This window comes from Pseudophryne corroboree, chromosome 8, assembly GCF_028390025.1.
Source record: "Pseudophryne corroboree isolate aPseCor3 chromosome 8, aPseCor3.hap2, whole genome shotgun sequence".
Lineage (NCBI taxonomy): Eukaryota > Metazoa > Chordata > Amphibia > Anura > Myobatrachidae > Pseudophryne > Pseudophryne corroboree.
The window spans coordinates 423,480,316-423,497,615 of record NC_086451.1 but is presented as its reverse complement, the minus strand read 5'-3'; the positions used below and the strand labels follow the sequence as shown (position 1 = coordinate 423,497,615).

The 17,300-nt window shown below is 43.0% G+C and overlaps 1 protein-coding gene across 1 annotated transcript; it reads left to right on the top strand.

Annotated features, from left to right (window-relative positions):
• Positions 1 to 3,723: 3,723 nt before the first annotated feature.
• On the top strand, positions 3,724 to 4,781 carry LOC134947893 (3-galactosyl-N-acetylglucosaminide 4-alpha-L-fucosyltransferase FUT3-like). The gene has a single exon (XM_063935725.1). The coding sequence runs from the start codon at positions 3,815 to 3,817 to the stop codon at positions 4,757 to 4,759; it is 945 nt and encodes a 314-aa protein (XP_063791795.1). The 5' UTR covers positions 3,724 to 3,814; the 3' UTR covers positions 4,760 to 4,781.
• The last annotated feature ends 12,519 nt before the right edge of the window (positions 4,782 to 17,300 follow it).

Genomic DNA, 17,300 nt, shown 5'->3' with positions numbered 1-17,300 from the left:
TCTTTGAAGTAATATCCCCAAGTGGGGTCTCGAGAGACGCAGCCCCAAAGAAGGGTCTAGAGGTCGCTTCCCCAGGAAAGAACTTAAGAGGCATAGCGTTAGTGGAGGTTCTGAAGGTTATAGCTTCAGCAAAAGTCCCGGAAGTCATAGTCCCGGGAGAAGTTTCGATAATTATCAACTCAGAGAGGGAGGCCGACGGCTCGGCCCCAGAAAGGGAGGCCGACGGCCCGGTCCCAGTAAAAGAATCCGAGGTGCTGACCCCAGCGGGGTTCCCGAAGGCCACTGCCCCAGCGGGGTTCCCGAAGGCCACTGCCCCAGCGGGGTTCCCGAAGGCCACTGCCCCGGGTGGGGTTCAGAAAGTCACTGCCCCGGGTGGGGTTCAGAAGGTCACTGCCCCGGGTGGGGTTCAGATAGTCACTGCCCCGGGTGGGGTTCAGATAGTCACTGCCCCGGGTGGGGTTCAGAAAGTCACTGCCCCAGGTGGGGTTCAGAAAGTCTCAGCCTCGAGTAAGGTCAATAGTGACCAGGTCCTAGCAAAGCACTCTAGTCAGTCAGATGGGAAGGAAGCAGATCCTGACTCTGTTGATATCTCAACATCTATAATCTTTGATGGGGACTTAGTCCAATTTCTGGCGCTTTACAAACACTATTACACCATTTTGTTGTCTAGACCATTTCTGGGCATCACTTCAGAGAACCTAGTGCTCTATCTGATATATTCCTTTAGAGGAGAGCCTTTTGAGTGGGCGACCAGCCTAATGAAAGCTGAAGATCCCATTCTTCAGGATCCCCCGGCATTCAGTGATGCAGTTATTAAGAGATATGGTTCCAAAGAAATTGGTTCAGGTTCCTCTAGGTCACCCGTCTTATATGCTGAGAGTCCACCATATACTGTAAACTCGGCACAAAGATCACAGCCTATTACCATTGCTACTGGATGTGCTTTCCTGTTTTCTCCCTACAGGAAATCTTCAAAAGTTTCGGTACCTAGGGGAATGGAACCAATCTATGGTCTGTTCTCAGATTCCGAAACTGATGAGGTTTCTTATATGCCGGGGCACTCTGGTAGGAGACGGAAGAAGCATCTGATTGCTCGACCTATATGTTTTGAAGAATTTTTTGAGCCAGAGGTTTCTTCCTTTCCTGGTGTCGCCAAGCAAGCACAGGGTAAAAAGAAGAAAAATAAATATTATTGACTCTTGCCTTGAGATATAAAAAAAAAAAGATTTTTTTTTTTCCTTGTCTTGTGTCCAGTGGCCACCGTCAAGAGGGGGGCACCGTTACAAGCTGTTGCCACAGCTTGTTTCTGTTTCTTATCTTTGTTTATTCCAGTGTCAGGTTTATTAATGTATACCTTGTTTTGGATAACCTGAATTTTGGGGTCCTTTGACCCCTCCTCAAGGGGGGGGTAATGTTATGAGCCACGGCTGTGGCTCATTCCTGTTTTGCATTTTGGTTATTTATTTTATGTTAATACTTCTGTTTATGTTCCCCGTGGGTGTCATGGGGTGTTCGGAGCTCACCCTTAAGGAGAGGGTACTGTTATGAACCACAGGTAGTGGTTCATTCCTATTCTATGTTTATAGTTGTCTTGCAGGCCAGGATTTCCCGTTGCTCTGGTTTGAGAAGACTCTTGTTTGCTGCCGGTGGTGAGTCTGTGTGATTGCAGCTTGTACCATGTGTTCAGCCTCACCTGTCTGTTGATTGCACCTCTCAGTTGTGCAGCAGGGCAGCTGCACGACATAATTAATTAAGACTCTCTGTTATATTCTGGCTCAGTGCAATTCACAGACGCTGGTGATATTTCCTGAGTTCCAGAGTTCTTGAGTTCTGAGCTAGTCTCTGCCAGTTCCTGAGCTCCTGTCTAGTAGTATCTGCCTAGCTGCTTTAAGTGTCGGTTCCTGAGTGTCGGTTCCTGAGTGTCGATTCCAGTGTCTGATCCTGTGTCCTGCCGTGAAGCGTTCCTGTCCAGGAGTCCTGTGGCTTTGTCTGTGCCTGGGCGAGTGTCTGGCTTCTTGGTGTCCACCGGTCTGTCGTTTGGGATTCTGCCTGTCCTCCGATTCTGAGAGTCTGTGTCGGCTACTTTGGGGGTTCCAGTCCGTTTGCCAGTATTTGTACCGGTTCCGTGAGTAGCGGCTTTGCCGCGTCTGTCGGCCTAGGCCGCAGTATTTTTTGGTTATAATTTGTTACTGGTGTTTTGCAGAGGTTTCTGCTTATGCTGTCACCGCCGGTACACAACAGTATTGTGTCGGCGAGTGGACAGCATTTCCTTGGTTGTTCTTTTCCTTTGGCGGTGGGCCGCACATATATTTAGTTTTAGGGTTGTTAGTAGCCCCTAGCCTTCTGTTTACTTTAGCTAGAGGTCCCCTTGTTATTATCCTGTCTCGGTTCACGCCTTGTCTCAATCTAAGACCTGGGGGCATCGGAGTTGGGCAGACCTAATCCGCCCTTCAAACGCGGCTGCCGTGGGCCCAAGAAACCATAGTCACTCAGGCGTGAACTGACCACACGGGTGAAACAATGGAGGTAGGGTGCTAGGGGCTATTTCCACACCACACCTTATTTCAGCGTCACGTTCTGGTGCTCAGGACTCACTACGCAACATCTCCCTTGTTCTGAGCACCAGGAACCTAACAGTATCTATGTGAAGAGAACTGCTTCTATCCGAAAATCTTATTCTCTCTTTGTTTTGTTTGGATTTCACAAACGTGGCTGGCCTGCTCACAAGCAGACCCTGGCCAGATGGATTAGAATGGCGATTGCACATGCTTATGTGAAGGCTGGTCTCTCTGCTTCTGTTCACATTAAGGCCCATTCTACTCGGTCTGTTGGACCTTCTTGGGCGGCCCAACGTGGTGCGACCCTTGAACAATTGTGCAAGGCGGCTACGTGGTCTGTCGGGAACACGTTCATAAGGTTCTATGCCTTCGATACTGCCGCTTCCCAGGGTGCTTCCTTTGGACGCCGGGTTCTTGTGCCCGCTACAGTGCATCCCCTTCCATAAGGAACTGCTTTAGGACATCCCCATTGTCCAATCCTTGTGGAGCCCAGTGTACCCCGCAGCAGAAAACGAGTTTTATGGTAAGAACTTACCTTTGTTAAAACTCTTTCTGCGAGGTACACTGGGCTACACAAGGCGTCCACCCTGATGCACTTAGCTTCTTTGGGTTGGTATGGCATTAGCCGCTGACACTTCTCTTGTCGTGAGAGTGTGGTGTATGTGGCTACTAACAGTTGTCGTCTCTTTTCCGGCTACTGCATTGTGCTGGTTAACTAAAAACTGAGCTCCTGTGCTGGGAGGCGGGGTGATATAGGAGGTGGCGCTGTGCATTCTGGGAACAGTCAAAGCTTTGAGCCTGTTGGTGCCTCGGATCAAGATCCTACTCTACACCCCATTGTCCAATCCTTGTGGAGCCCAGTGTACCTCGCAGAAAGAGTTTTAACAAAGGTAAGTTCTTACCACAAAACTCGTTTTCTGACACACTTTAATGAAACACATAGATACAGCTGTTTTCCCATTTTACCATAACTTTTTTGCCCATAACAAGCCTCTTGTTGCATTACTTGTAGTAGAGGATAGATGAACTTTAATAAATAGCCAGCTTGCAAAATGTTTACTTATTTCCATTGTAGCCATGGACTTTGAAAATATAAAATAAAACTGTCTCTCCTTTTTTGCAGACAAAAGATGAACAAAAAGTATCTATTCATACCTGTCCCATTTTTTATTTTGTTCCTTCTGTCCTTCGCATGGCAGCGTTCACAAACCACACCAAGGTTCTCAAAGCCACAGGAACAGTTGACTACACAAAACATGACAACAGTGAGAGCGACAACTTACCCAGCAAAAGAAGAGAAGGAGACTCTTGTTCTGATTTGGAAATGGCCTTGGGGGTATGTGTCTCCATTAGACAGGTGCTACAAAGACTATGGGATAAGCGGGTGCAAGCTGTCAGTAGATAGAAGTCTTTATAGTGCGGCTGATGCAGTCATCTTACATCATGCGGACATTATGTATGACAAAAAGTCACTGCCGCAACAGCCAAGACCTCATTTCCAACTTTGGGTGTGGTACAATTTGGAGCCCCCACTGATCATTAAAAACTTGGACATGCTGGATAATTTGTTCAACTTGACTATGACATTCCGTAAGGATTCAGATATATTCGTCCCATATGGTGGCATTGAGACATTAAAAGAGCGTCAAAGCTTCACAATTCCTACAAAATCCAAACTAGTGTCCTGGGTAGTTAGCAAATGGTACCCTGGAGTCCGTCGCATCGCTTATTATGAGGAGCTAAAGAAACACATTCCCATTGATGTTTATGGGGCCAGACACATGAAACTGAGCTGGGACAATTTCCATACAACTATATCTAAGTACAAATTCTATTTGGCCTTTGAGAATTCGATATACAAGGATTACATCACTGAGAAACTCTGGTCAAATGCATTTGGACAATGGGCAGTACCAGTGGTGTTGGGGACATCTCGCAAGAACTATGAGCGTTTTGTCCCTGGAGATGCCTTTATTCATGTTGATGATTTCTCAAGTCCCAAGGAGCTGGCAGAGTACCTTCTCATGCTAGACAAGGATGATGAGAAATATAGGAGGTATTTCAACTGGAGATCTCAGTACCGTGCAAGATCAGGGAGAGGGCCTTCATATCCTTTCTGCAAAACTTGTGAGGTAGTAAGGCAAAATTCAGTGTATCAGGTCATTCAAAGTGTGGCCAAGTGGTATCTGAAAGATGTCTAGTTCTAGAGTTGTGATGTTTTTGATCCAGATAACTAAATGTTAGGAATGTTGTGTTATCTGTAGATAGATTATTATTATTATTATTATTATTATTATTATTATTTCCCTATCACATGTACACATGTCCTGTATACACTAGGATAATTGTGTCAGAACCCAAGTACCTTACCAGTATGTTTTTGGAGTGTGGAAGAAACCGGACCACCTGCAGAAAACCACGCAAGCACAAGGAAAACATACAAAATTCACACCACGGGTTATGACCAGGCTACTGAACTCATAAACAAAGACTACAGTATGAGGTTAATGGAGTGCAGAAACAGAAAGAAGAGGGGTCTATGTACTAAGCATTGGAGAGAGGATAAAGGACTAACCAACCAGCTCCTAGCTATCATTTTTCAAACAAAGCCTGTAACATGGCAGTTAGGAGCTGATTGGCTGGTACTTTGAGGTCTATTCATGAAGCAGTGAAAAGAGTGGAGAAGTGAGTTAGTAGAGAATTTGGCAACCAATCAGCTGCTACTTATATTGTTATAGAATGCACTTGATAAATGTTACCTCAATGCTGATTGGTTGCCATGGGCAACTTCCCCACTGACTCACTTCTCCACTCTTTTCACTGCTTCATGAATAGACCCTTTTATCTCCGTCCACTTTATCTCTCTCCAAGGCTTAGTACACAGACCCCAGAGGGAGAAATGTATGAAGCAGTGAAAAGAGTGGAGAAGTGTGCTAGTGGATAAGTTGCCCATGGCAACCAATCAGCTGCTACCTATAGTTTTAGATAATGTACTTAATAAGTACTACCTCAGGTAGCACTTATCAAGTATATTTTATAAACCTTGTAACATCCATGTACTGTAAACCTCGGATCATCCATCAGAGAATTGATTTTCCCATTTTCTTACAACCCTTCTATATAAATTTGGACGGTAATATGGTTAATTTTAATATGTAAATATTGGTTGACACTTGACAATTCCTCCACTACTGGTATGGTTTCTGTGCAATAATATGAGTATCATTGTTACAGATATTGGATCATTTGCCACGTACTTTACCATTAGCTTAAGCGTGCTTAAGACTATGGGGGGATTTGAGTTTTCGTGGACATCTCCAGAAAATTAGAGCAAAAAAATTTTGTTTTTTTGCGGGTTTGAGCACTCCTGCGAATCCCCCTATTCAATTGCAAACTTGCAAAATAACACGATACTTGCGATAATTCTTGCCATCCAAACCAGAGAAAAGTTTAGGAGAAAAAATGGGGAACTCTTCCTGTACCCCAAAAACAGCCAAACTAATATAGGAAAACAGTACAGAAGTCTTATAATGGTCGTAATAAAAAATTTGGGGGGTATTTTAATCGTATCAAATGGATGTTATATGCATTTCCTAAGACAGTAAAAAAAATTATATAAATCAAGTGTTTTTCAGAAAAATAAGTGCTCAGATTAAATTGGGGGTACATACAAATGGGTATAATTATATATTTTGGTCATTTCAAGCCACTTTCAAAAAACTTCCAAAAAAAGATTACTCCAACCTGCAAGCCTAAAAACATTTGTCGCAATCATAAAGCACCCAATATACCTGTCCCATATCTTGTGTCCATCATTTTGCATATTTTAACCCCAAAATGACATGTCATTATTGGCCAATTAAAAATAATTAAAAACTTCCAAGTGCCTAATTAGTCATTCAGGGGGAAGTCTCAGCGGCTCTGGACCAAGGGGCTAACTCAGGTTGGATCACAGATCGGAGAGGCGTTCACGAGGTGTGGGGGATGGTAATGCTCCATTTCCCAGGTGCAGACGGAGCATTGTGGGGCGTGGCCTAAAAACAGGGGGTGTGGGGACGCAAACGGGGGCATGATCGCGGCAGCTGCGTGACGTCGGAAAGATGGCAGCGGGCCTCCTGTGGGCGCAGCTAAGCTGCGCCGGCAAGAGGCAACCTTCATTTCTGTTATCAAGCAGAAATTGCAATGTGATCAGAATTTCTGCTCGATAAAAGGGGGGGGAGGCTTCTGCCCTGTGATGGGCGGCCCCCAGCATGCGATCTCATGGATTGTAAATACCGCTACTTAGTAGAATTTGCAATCAAACCTGAATCAGGCCCCAAATCTTGACATTTGTTTCCTTAAAATAGAAATATTCTCCAAGCTTGTCACCTGCTCAGACGTGGTGGAATGAAATTTGTGGTAAAATTAAAGAGCATTATTGCTGGTTATTTATCACGGGCAACTGAGTGACTTATCTAGAGTCACATTAAAAGCCCCATTTTTACAGTGAGAACAGATTATCACAGCTAATTGAATTCCCCCTATATTTTATATATCCTTTTACTCTTATACCCCTTTCAGACATCAGACCTGGGAAATTGCCGGGTCTAGCAAGCCAGAAATTTCCCAGGTCTCAGCTCAACCACGGAAAGGAGCAGGGTCAGTGACCCTGAACTTAGTCTTGGTTTGTTTCCTTTCGGACACACGTAAATCCCAGGTTGATGTGCGTTCACATGCAAAAACCCAGGATTTTGAATTAAGTCTGAAAGGGTTATATAATTAATCAGTGTTTTCAATTTATGTTGTATTTACAACATAGAATAAAATGATTATATTATACATCAAACAGACACCAATATTGTATTCTATTTTCAAGATTTAGGACAGCGCTTGTCTAATGTTTTGTCTATATTCTTGTATATACTGCCTGCTGAAGCTGTCATAACCATGATATGCATTGCACATTGCTCTATATGCCATAGCCACATTAAGGAAGGGGGGGGGGGGAGCAGGGGATACTGCACCCAGAGCCCCAGGCTGTCAGGAGTCCCCTGGCTGACACACACTGGCATCACTAGCTCTCCTTTTTGTGCAGCAGCAGAGTAAGGCAAGCCAGAATGTGAACAGGACAGTATGCAGTACAGGCAGAGGCACAGGAGTATCAGGTTTCGCCCCCACCTCCACACCCTCCATAGCTTAATCCGACCTGGTGAGTGCCTACTGTGATCTTGAGCTTACAGAACCCATTTGCAAAGTACTTCATCTATAACAGTCCCCTATCCTAGAACGACTGTATTTCTCTGGTTCTTGGCGGCCGCCTGGACTTCACCTTCAAGCAGTGTAAGCTCAAGATCACAGACATATATTTAATGGGAAAAGAACACCTCAGAGACTACTAAAACCAAGGGTGTAACTACCATAGGTACAGGGAGTGCAGCTGCTATGTGGCCCAGAGCTGAGAGGGGCCACCTTCCCTGTTAATGTTATATGTGTTAAATACATCTTTAACCATTGGTAGATACATATGGGCCCTTACAAAGTTTATTTGGGGCCTACAATATATCTAGTCATGCCCCTGGACCTGCTCATTGTAATGTATACAATGAACTGGAGGGCATTATAATGTTAAATACTATGAACTGGGGCACTGTACTGTGGAATAGTATGAACTGGGGACACTGTATGTCATATACATAGTGTCCCCATAATTGGGGGTACTGTGTTACATAATGTGTACTGGCAGCCGTACAATGTGACATAATGTGAACTAGGGCACTGCTATGTTTGATAAAATAAACTAGGATACTACTATGAGGTATAACATTAACTAAGGTACTACTGTGGTTCAGAAAATGAACTAGAGCACTATTATGGGGCATAAAATGAACAACTGCTGAAGAGCTGTCTCTGTAGAAGAATTTGTGCAGGGTCTCTTTTAAAATGTTGCAATGGGGACCACAAAGTACTGGCTTTGCCCCGACTAAAACTATAAAAAAAAGATCCTGCAGATATTCAGTATAGCATGGGCAATCTTCACTGAAGAGCATGCTCACCAGATTTCCAAATAGCACTAATAAATGTTTTGCTGGACAATTCCTTCAAATAATACAAGTCTCTTCCAGAACAGAAAATTGATGAGAAGTAACATAACTTTTTGTACATTGGTAAATATTGCATAGTTCTCTCCAATAGCACAAGTAAATTCCACAGTAGATATATGAATTGATAAGCAGATCCAGGTTTTCAGCATTCATAACTAAATACCACACAGTTCTTTTCAATAAGCACAACTCAGATCACTGTAGTAAGATACTTAGCAGATCTTTCACAGACTCCACGTTCACCATAGAGAAATATCATCAGGTAACAGGCTTTCCAAATGATAAAGGCAGGTGAACTTTGCTGAGAAGTTCACAGCATAAATCCAAGTATGCATCAAGACAAAACAGGATCAGACTGATTACAATCCACAACAGAATATCCAGGGAGACTCACTATAAAGGCTGAAACATCAAACCAGCACCAGTCAGAGCCAACTCCATCTTCAGCAATTAGGAGTCATAACGAAGCCCAGCACAATGAGACCTACAATAGTCTACACAGCTGACTGGTTACCAGGAGACTGATTGGAGCTCACAGAACTAATCTGACCATGATCAACTAAGCTGTGATTATTAAAAATTCTAACACAGATGTATGCAAAAGACTATTTTAGTTGCTTTTTTTGTGCTTTATTTTATTACTATTACTGGGTTTATTATTTTATTACACATATTTTTATTTTTCATAATATGCCTTAAATGCTACAATCTATGGCTGAAATTGTGAAGGCAATATTTGCTTTTTACTTTGGAAATAAGGATGTACTGTGCATAGTAAGAATGGTGTAACTGTGACACTCTGGAATGTATACAATTTTTTTTTCATGAGGGATGAATCAATAAATCCATTTTTAAACTGAAACCTGAAAAACCACTAAATGGACATTTCTTGATTACTTTTAAACAATTATCAGTAGCTTTACAGCTCAGTATAGACATCTCCCTTTTACAGCTTATTTAGTTACTCACAGCCTCCACGGATCTCAGCTACAGCTCCCAGTATTAACACACTGTGTCCAGTGGCAAACGCAGGATTTCTAGAGGGGTTTTCCAAATACAGTCCACAATCTCCCACTCTGGGGAACATTGGAGCAAGGGTGGGAGTGGCAGAAGAACCTAGTAATAACTCTGGACATTTATTTAAACACTGGATACTGTATTACATACAGTATTAATATTTAACACTATAGATGGTCTATAGTATAGGCTGTATCAAATACATTTAAATAATATTAATAAATGGTCAGGAAAGGTTAAACATACCATAATAAATAAATACACAAACATAATAGAACCAGTAGGAGACAGAACTGTATTTTCTAAGCACACATTCTCCCACCTCATGGTAAGGCTCCTGCCTCTTCTTCCTGGTAGCTACTCTCTGGTCCAGAGCACTGATTGAGGACTCAGATACACACACACACAGCAAACTGGGCATATGTTCCAACTCTTCTTTGTCCTTTAAACTGCATGATGTGTTGGCAGCTCTAGCAATCGTATTATATACTATTGGTATTATTGTCATAATTTGAGCCACTTGAAAAGAGGAGGGGGGTTTCTGTGCAACCGGAAACCATCCCCCACCCACTTCATTTGCCTATGGTGTCCGACTCAATGTCTGTCTCAGCTGGCATTTTTACAGCTGTCACTCAGCACGTCATCACTGGGTACTCAGTGAGGTCTGTCAACCTCCCCACTTCTGCAATAATACTTTGCCCAATCTCTTGTCTCACATAGCATACCTATTGCATTTGACCCCACTCTGCACTCCGCTCCTTGGCATCTCGTGGTCTCAACTGTGCATGTGCTTGTCTCTGTTTTGGCCTGTTACAGTTCCACCTAGTAGCAGCCATTTACAGTATATTGCAACGTCCATTGACTCCTGTCATAGCCAGGGGTATCACAGGAGTACAAAAAGAGAGAAAAAGAGAGACGTCACTATGTGCAGTCAATCCTTCAGGGCCGCCATCAGGGGGGAAAGAGACTTCCAGGACTTTTGGCCACCGGGTCCTAGAGCTGGTTACACCTGGCGAACAGGCAGCAACATGAAGACTGAATGCGCCAGCAATAGTGGTGGTTGCGGCAAGCCGGTAAGCCTGATCAGTCCATTGCGCTTTACAATTGGAAATAACAACGATATAACAAAACAATGATATAACAAAACTGGGTAATAACAAACAGTCATAGAGGTAGGAAGGCCCTGCTCGCAAGCTTACAATCTATAGGGAAATAGGCATGGATACAGAAGGATAGGTGCTATCTATTGCATAATTGTCCACCAGATTGCAAAGGTTCTTGGTGGGCTGTACGATATGGTCCTACAGCAATGATGAACCGGGGTCGAGAGGAAGGATGAGAAGACATGTGAGGATATGTGTGGACCGTGCAGAGTGGATGCAATTTGATAGGAAGGTTTATGAAAGTTATGTGGGCGGTTCTGGAATTTGATACGCTTGCCTGAAGAGGTGAGTTTTCAGGGAACGCTTGAAGGTTTGGAGACTAGAGGAGGGTCTTATTGTACATGGTAGGGCATTCCACAGAGTGGGTGCAGCCCGATGAAAGTCCTGCAATCGTGAGTGGGAGTGAGTAATGAGTGTGGATGAGAGACGCAGATCTTGTGAAAAGCGAAGAGGTCGGGTTGGGAGATATTCTGAGATAAGCGAAGTGATGTACGTTGGTGTAGTTTGGTTAATGGCCTTGTGTGTGAGTAAAAGTATTTTATATTGAATACGGTAGAATACAGGTAACCAATTGAGGGACTGATGGAGTGGATCTGCAGACGATGAACATCTAGCGAGGAAGATTAGCCTCGCCACTGCATTCAGAATGGATTGTAGTGGTGAGAGTCTCGTTTTGGGAAGACCAGTTAGGAGACTGTTGCAAATATCAATGCGGGAGATAATGAGAGCATAGATTAGAGTTTTAGCATTGTCTTGTGTAAGGTATGGTCGTATTTTGGATATGTTTTTTAGATGCATGTAACATGATCTTGAGACAGATTGAATGTGGGGAACAAAGGACAGATCAGAGTCAATGATGACACCTAGGCAGCGAGTTTGTGGGGTAGGGTAGATTGTCGAGTTTTCAACCGTGATAGAGATATCAGGTTGGTACCTACTGTTGGCCGGTGGAAATATAATTAACTCTGTCTTTAAAATATTAAGTTTGAGGTGGCGAGATGTCATCCAAGATGAAATGGCAAATAGGCATTCAGTGACACGGCCCAGTACAGATAGGGACAAATCAGGGGAGGATCGGTAGATTTGAGTATTATCTGCGTACTGATGGGAGCCAGAACAAGGGTAGCACAGTGCGACCCCCTGGCCTGAGCCTCTGACCCATACACTGTACAGTGCAGAGAGAAGCGACCTACATGTGGCAGCATAAAGGATTATCCAGCTGATCGTTAGAAGCCTGTGTGTCCCTTCTGGGATACACAGCAACCATCACAGAGCACTTTGAGTGATTCAGGCATTTCCCTCTCCCTCATTCTCCCTGGTAAGTGAAAGGAGAAAATCAAATGGAGGAATAATAAGACTTAAGACAGAGAGTGGGCATTTGGTGGAGGGAGACAAGGCAATAGCAGATCACCTAAATAATTATTTTTGCTCAGTATTTACTACAGAAGAAGGGATGGGGCCACAGTTAAATTGCAAGGACATTCATAAAAATAAGGTAGATGAAAATACATTTACAGAGGAGAAGGTCCTAACAGAACTTTCAAAACTAAAAGTGGATAAATCAATGGGACCAGATGGAATACACCCAAGGATACTCAAAGAGCTAAAAGATGTCCTGGTTACACCTTTAACAGAATTATTTAACCAGTCACTAAATACAGGTGATATTCCAGAGGACTGGAAAAGAGCAAATGTAGTTCCACTGCACAAAAGTGGAAGCAAGGAAGAAGCAAGTAACTACAGACCAGTAAGCCTTACATCAGTAGTAGGGAAAGTAATGGAAAAACTATTAAAAGAAAGAGTAGTGGAATATCTTAAATCAAACAACTTACAGGATCCAAAACAGCATGGATTTACTGGTGGGAGATCATGCCAAACAAATCTTATTGACTTTTTTGACTCTGTGATGAAAATAATAGATCAAGGGGGAGCTGTAGATGTAGCATATCTAGACTTTAGTAAGGCATTTGACACTGTCCCACATCACAGACTGCTAAATAAACTTGAAAGCCTGGGGGTGGATTATAAATTAGTGAAATGGATAAGAACCTGGTTGCAGGATAGGAAACAGACAGTTGTAGTTAATGGAGTGCAATCTATGGAGGGAAATGTTACCAGTGGAGTACCCCAGGGATCTGTACTTGGTCCAGTTCTCTTTAATATCTTTGTTGGTGACATTGCAGATGGTATTGAAGGGAAGATATGCCTTTTTGCAGATGATACAAAGATATGCAACAGGGTAGACACACCGGGAGGGGTCAAACAAATGATTGATGACCTAGGTAGGCTTGAGAAATGGTCAAGAACGTGGCAACTACAGTTTAATGCTAAAAAATGCAAAATCATGCACTTGGGTCTCAAAAACCCAAAGGCTAAGTATAGTATCAAGGGTACTATAATGGAAACTACTGAGGAGGAAAGAGATTTAGGAGTCACTATTTCAAGTGACTTGAAGGCAGGAAAGCAATGCAACAAAGCAATGAGAAAGGCAAGTCAGATGCTTGGTTGCATAGGGAGAGGAATCAGTAGCAGGAAAAAAGAAGTGATAATGCCACTGTATCGGTCATTGGTAAGGCCCCATCTGGAATACTGTGTCCAGTTCTGGAGACCCTATCTCCAGAAGGATATAAATACATTAGAGAGTGTACAAAGAAGGGCAACTAAAATGGTGCATGGCCTACATCACAAAACTTACCCGGAAAGGCTAAAAGATCTTAACATGTATAGTTTGGAGGAGAGAAGGGAAAGGGGAGACATGATAGAAACTTTCAAATATATAAAGGGTCTTAACAAAGTTCAGGAGGGAAACATTCTTCAAAGGAAAAGAAGCATTAGAACTCGAGGGCATACATTGAGACTGGAGGGGGGGAGGTTCAGGGGAAATTTAAGGAAAAATTACTTCACAGAAAGGGTAGTGGATAAGTGGAATAGCCTCCCATCAGAGGTGGTAGAGGCTAAGACTGTAGGGCAATTTAAACATGCTTGGGACAGGCATATGAATATCCTTACAAAGAATCAAGGTTAAAAAAGGGTTGAGATTGCCTAAAGGATAAAATAAAAAAGGGGCAGACTAGATGGGCCAAGTGGTTCTTATCTGCCGTCAAATTCTATGTTTCTATGTTTCTATGTTAATGTAAGCATTTATCACCAGTTTAGTGCATCCAAAATCACCGGCTGCAGTACAAGTCTCCTAATTACTTCAGCACACAGTAAATGTCATATGCATGTCATTGCAATGTTTTTGTACCCTACCAGACCATTGTCAATACCACCACAACTAATATCTGCCACTCTCAAGACCAAGACAGTGTACTGTGTGTGTGTATATATATATATATATATATATATATATATATATACATACACACTGCTCAAAAAAATAAAGGGAACACTTAAACAACACATCCTAGATCTGAATGAATTAAATATTCTTATTAAATACTTTGCTCTTTACATAGTTGAATGTGCTGACAACAAAATCACACAAAATGTATCAATGGAAATCAAATGTATTAACCCATGGAGGTCTGGATTTGGAGTCACACTCAAAATTAAAGTGGAAAAACACACTACAGGCTGATCCAACTTTGATGTAATGTCCTTAAAACAAGTCAAAATGAGGCTCAGTAGTGTGTATGGCCTCCACGTGCCTGTATGACCTCCCTACAATGCCTGGGCATGCTCCTGATGAGGTGGCAGATGGTCTCCTGAGGGATCTCCTCCCAGACCTGGATTAAAGCATCCGCCAACTCCTGGACAGTCTGTGGTGCAATGTGGCGTTGGGGGATGGAGCGAGACATGATGTCCCAGATGTGCTCAATTGGATTCAGGTCTGGGGAACGGGCGGGCCAGTCCATAGCATCAATGCCTTCATCTTGCAGGAACTGCTGACACTCTCCAGCCATATGAGGTCTAGCATTGTCTTGCATTAGGAGGAACCCAGGGCCAACCGCACCAGCATATGGTCTCACAAGGGGTCTGAGGATCTCATCTCGGTACCTAATGGCAGTCAGGCTACCTCTGTCGAGCACATGGAGGGCTGTGCGGCCCCCCAAAGAAATGCCACCCCACACCATTACTGACCCACTGCCAAACCGGTCATGCTGGAGGATGTTGCAGGCAGCAGAATGTTCTCCTTGGCGTCTCCAGACTCTGTCACGTCTGTCACATGTGCTCAGTGAGAACCTGCTTTCATCTGTGTAGCGCACAGGGCGCCAGTGGCAAATTTGCCAATCTTGGTGTTCTCTGGCAAATGCCAAACATCCTGCACGGTGTTGGGCTGTAAGCACAACCCCCACCTGTGGACGTCGGGCCCTCATACCACCCTCATGGAGTCTGTTTCTGATCATTTGAGTAGACACATGCACATTCGTGGCTTGCTGGAGGTCATTTTGCAGGGCTCTGGCAGTGCTCCTCCTGTTCCTCCTTGCACAAAGGGGAGGTAGCGGTCCTGCTGCTGGGTTGTTGCTCTCCTACGGCCTCCTCCACATCTCCTGATGTACTGGCCTGTCTCCTGGTAGCACCTCCATGCTCTGGACACTACGCTGACAGACACAGAAAACCTTCTTGCCACAGCTCGCATTGATGTGCCATCCTGGATGAGCTGCACAACCTGAGCCACTTGTGTGGGTTGTAGACTCCGTCTCATGCTACCACTAGAGTAAAAGCACCGCCAGCTTTCAAAAGTGACCAAAACATCAGACATAAAGCATAGGAGCTGAGAAGTGGTCTGTGGTCACCACCTGCAGAACAACTCCTTTATTGGGGGTGTCTTGCTAATTGCCTATAATTTCCACCTGTTGTCTATTCCATTTGCACAACAGCATGTGAAATTGATTGTCAATCAGTGTTGCTTCCTAAGTGGACAGTTTGATTTCACAGACGTGTGATTGACTTGGAGTTACATTGTGTTGTTTAAGTGTTCCCTTTATTTTTTTTGAGCAGTGTATATATATATATATATATATATATATATATATGAGATACGGGGGGAGGGGGATACAGCGACCACTGTATCAATAAATAGTTTCAGGCGCCCATAGTAATAAAATCTATTTTAATATTTAAACACAAAGATGCATAAAAACATACATAAAAAATGGGACAACAATAAATGCACAGCTGGACTAAAAACACTAAATGAATTAAGAACTACAGTAAAAGTATTTAAAAGACAAATTTTCCTTATCTTTGGAGTGAGGTAGGTATAAGTCACGCAGCGCGTTTCGTCTGATGAGACTTCTTCAAGGGGTAGGGACAGAGTGAGTGTGACTCGGCTATTTATAGCCATAGTATTAGGTGGGAGGGGTGTGACATCATAGGAGGTCATATGACCTAATTAACTGTAATTCAATTAAAGAGCATCAACATTGCATTTACAACATTGCCAGGTTACCAGGAGCTAGAAGCACATAGCAGCAGAACAAAACAAATAAGCTGCAGGTCATGAAATAGCTTGTAAATCATGAAAAGTCGATTTGTGGTGACTTCCGCCACACTTCCGGGTGCGGCGGACGTGATACGTCACTTCCGCCCCACTTCCTGTATCCATTGTGCATGCGCCCGCGGCGATCTTCTCTGTTCTAGTCATCACTAGATACTTATAGAGGGAATGTGGAATTTGTCCAAGTAACAGTGGCCATTTTAGAAGGGGTTAGGTCTGTGTCTTCCATGTAGCGGCGGCCATTTTCTAGGAGTCCATAAGAATCAAATACAAGTACTCCAGAAATCCACATAGAAAAAAATAAATGAATAAAGGTATCAGAATCATATCATTAATTGTAAGCATCTCATCCTCTTAATTGGAGAATAGAATCAATAGTAAACAAGCCCATTGGTGGATAATACAAATAATAATCAGCAGCATGATGTATGGTTAAGAAATATAAGAATTATGTATAAAAATACTAAAAACAAACTTTTTTTCTTTTTTTCCAAAAGTATTATAACATCGACCCTTTAGAAAGTTAATAGAGGTGGAATACATATATTAATAATCAGATGTCTAAAATGGTCAACATATGTTATTTAGGATATTCCATATTCCTATTAAGTTAATTGAAGTGAGTAAACGAATATGCAGATATGCAGTACGTGAATGTGAGACGGTCCGTATTGCTAATATTGGTGCACGTTACGAGTCCTGTGTTGGTATATATTATAATAGTGAGTGGACAGAAATTAATAATATTAAAAATATTAAAAATGCTGACTGCAGATACAGGGCCTCACTCTCTCTGTTGCTGATATTCTTCTTGGAAAAAGCCATTACCAGAACCAATGAGGCTGAAAGATCAAAGTTATTGGAATACTAGGTGCTTCATCGCACCCTACGGGCGCTCTTCACACCGTCGCAAGGGGCTATGCCCCCTTAACCCTTGCATGCCTATATGGGGTTCAATATTTGTATTATATGGAGTATTATCTGCATTCCTTTGTTAGTGGTTAAATATTGCACAATGAAAGGTCGTGCGATGGTGAAG

Bases quoted from the DNA above. Each gene is read 5' to 3' on its own strand.
- LOC134947893 (XM_063935725.1), top strand. From the start codon at position 3,815: ATGACAACAGTGAGAGCGACAACTTACCCAGCAAAAGAAGAGAAGGAG.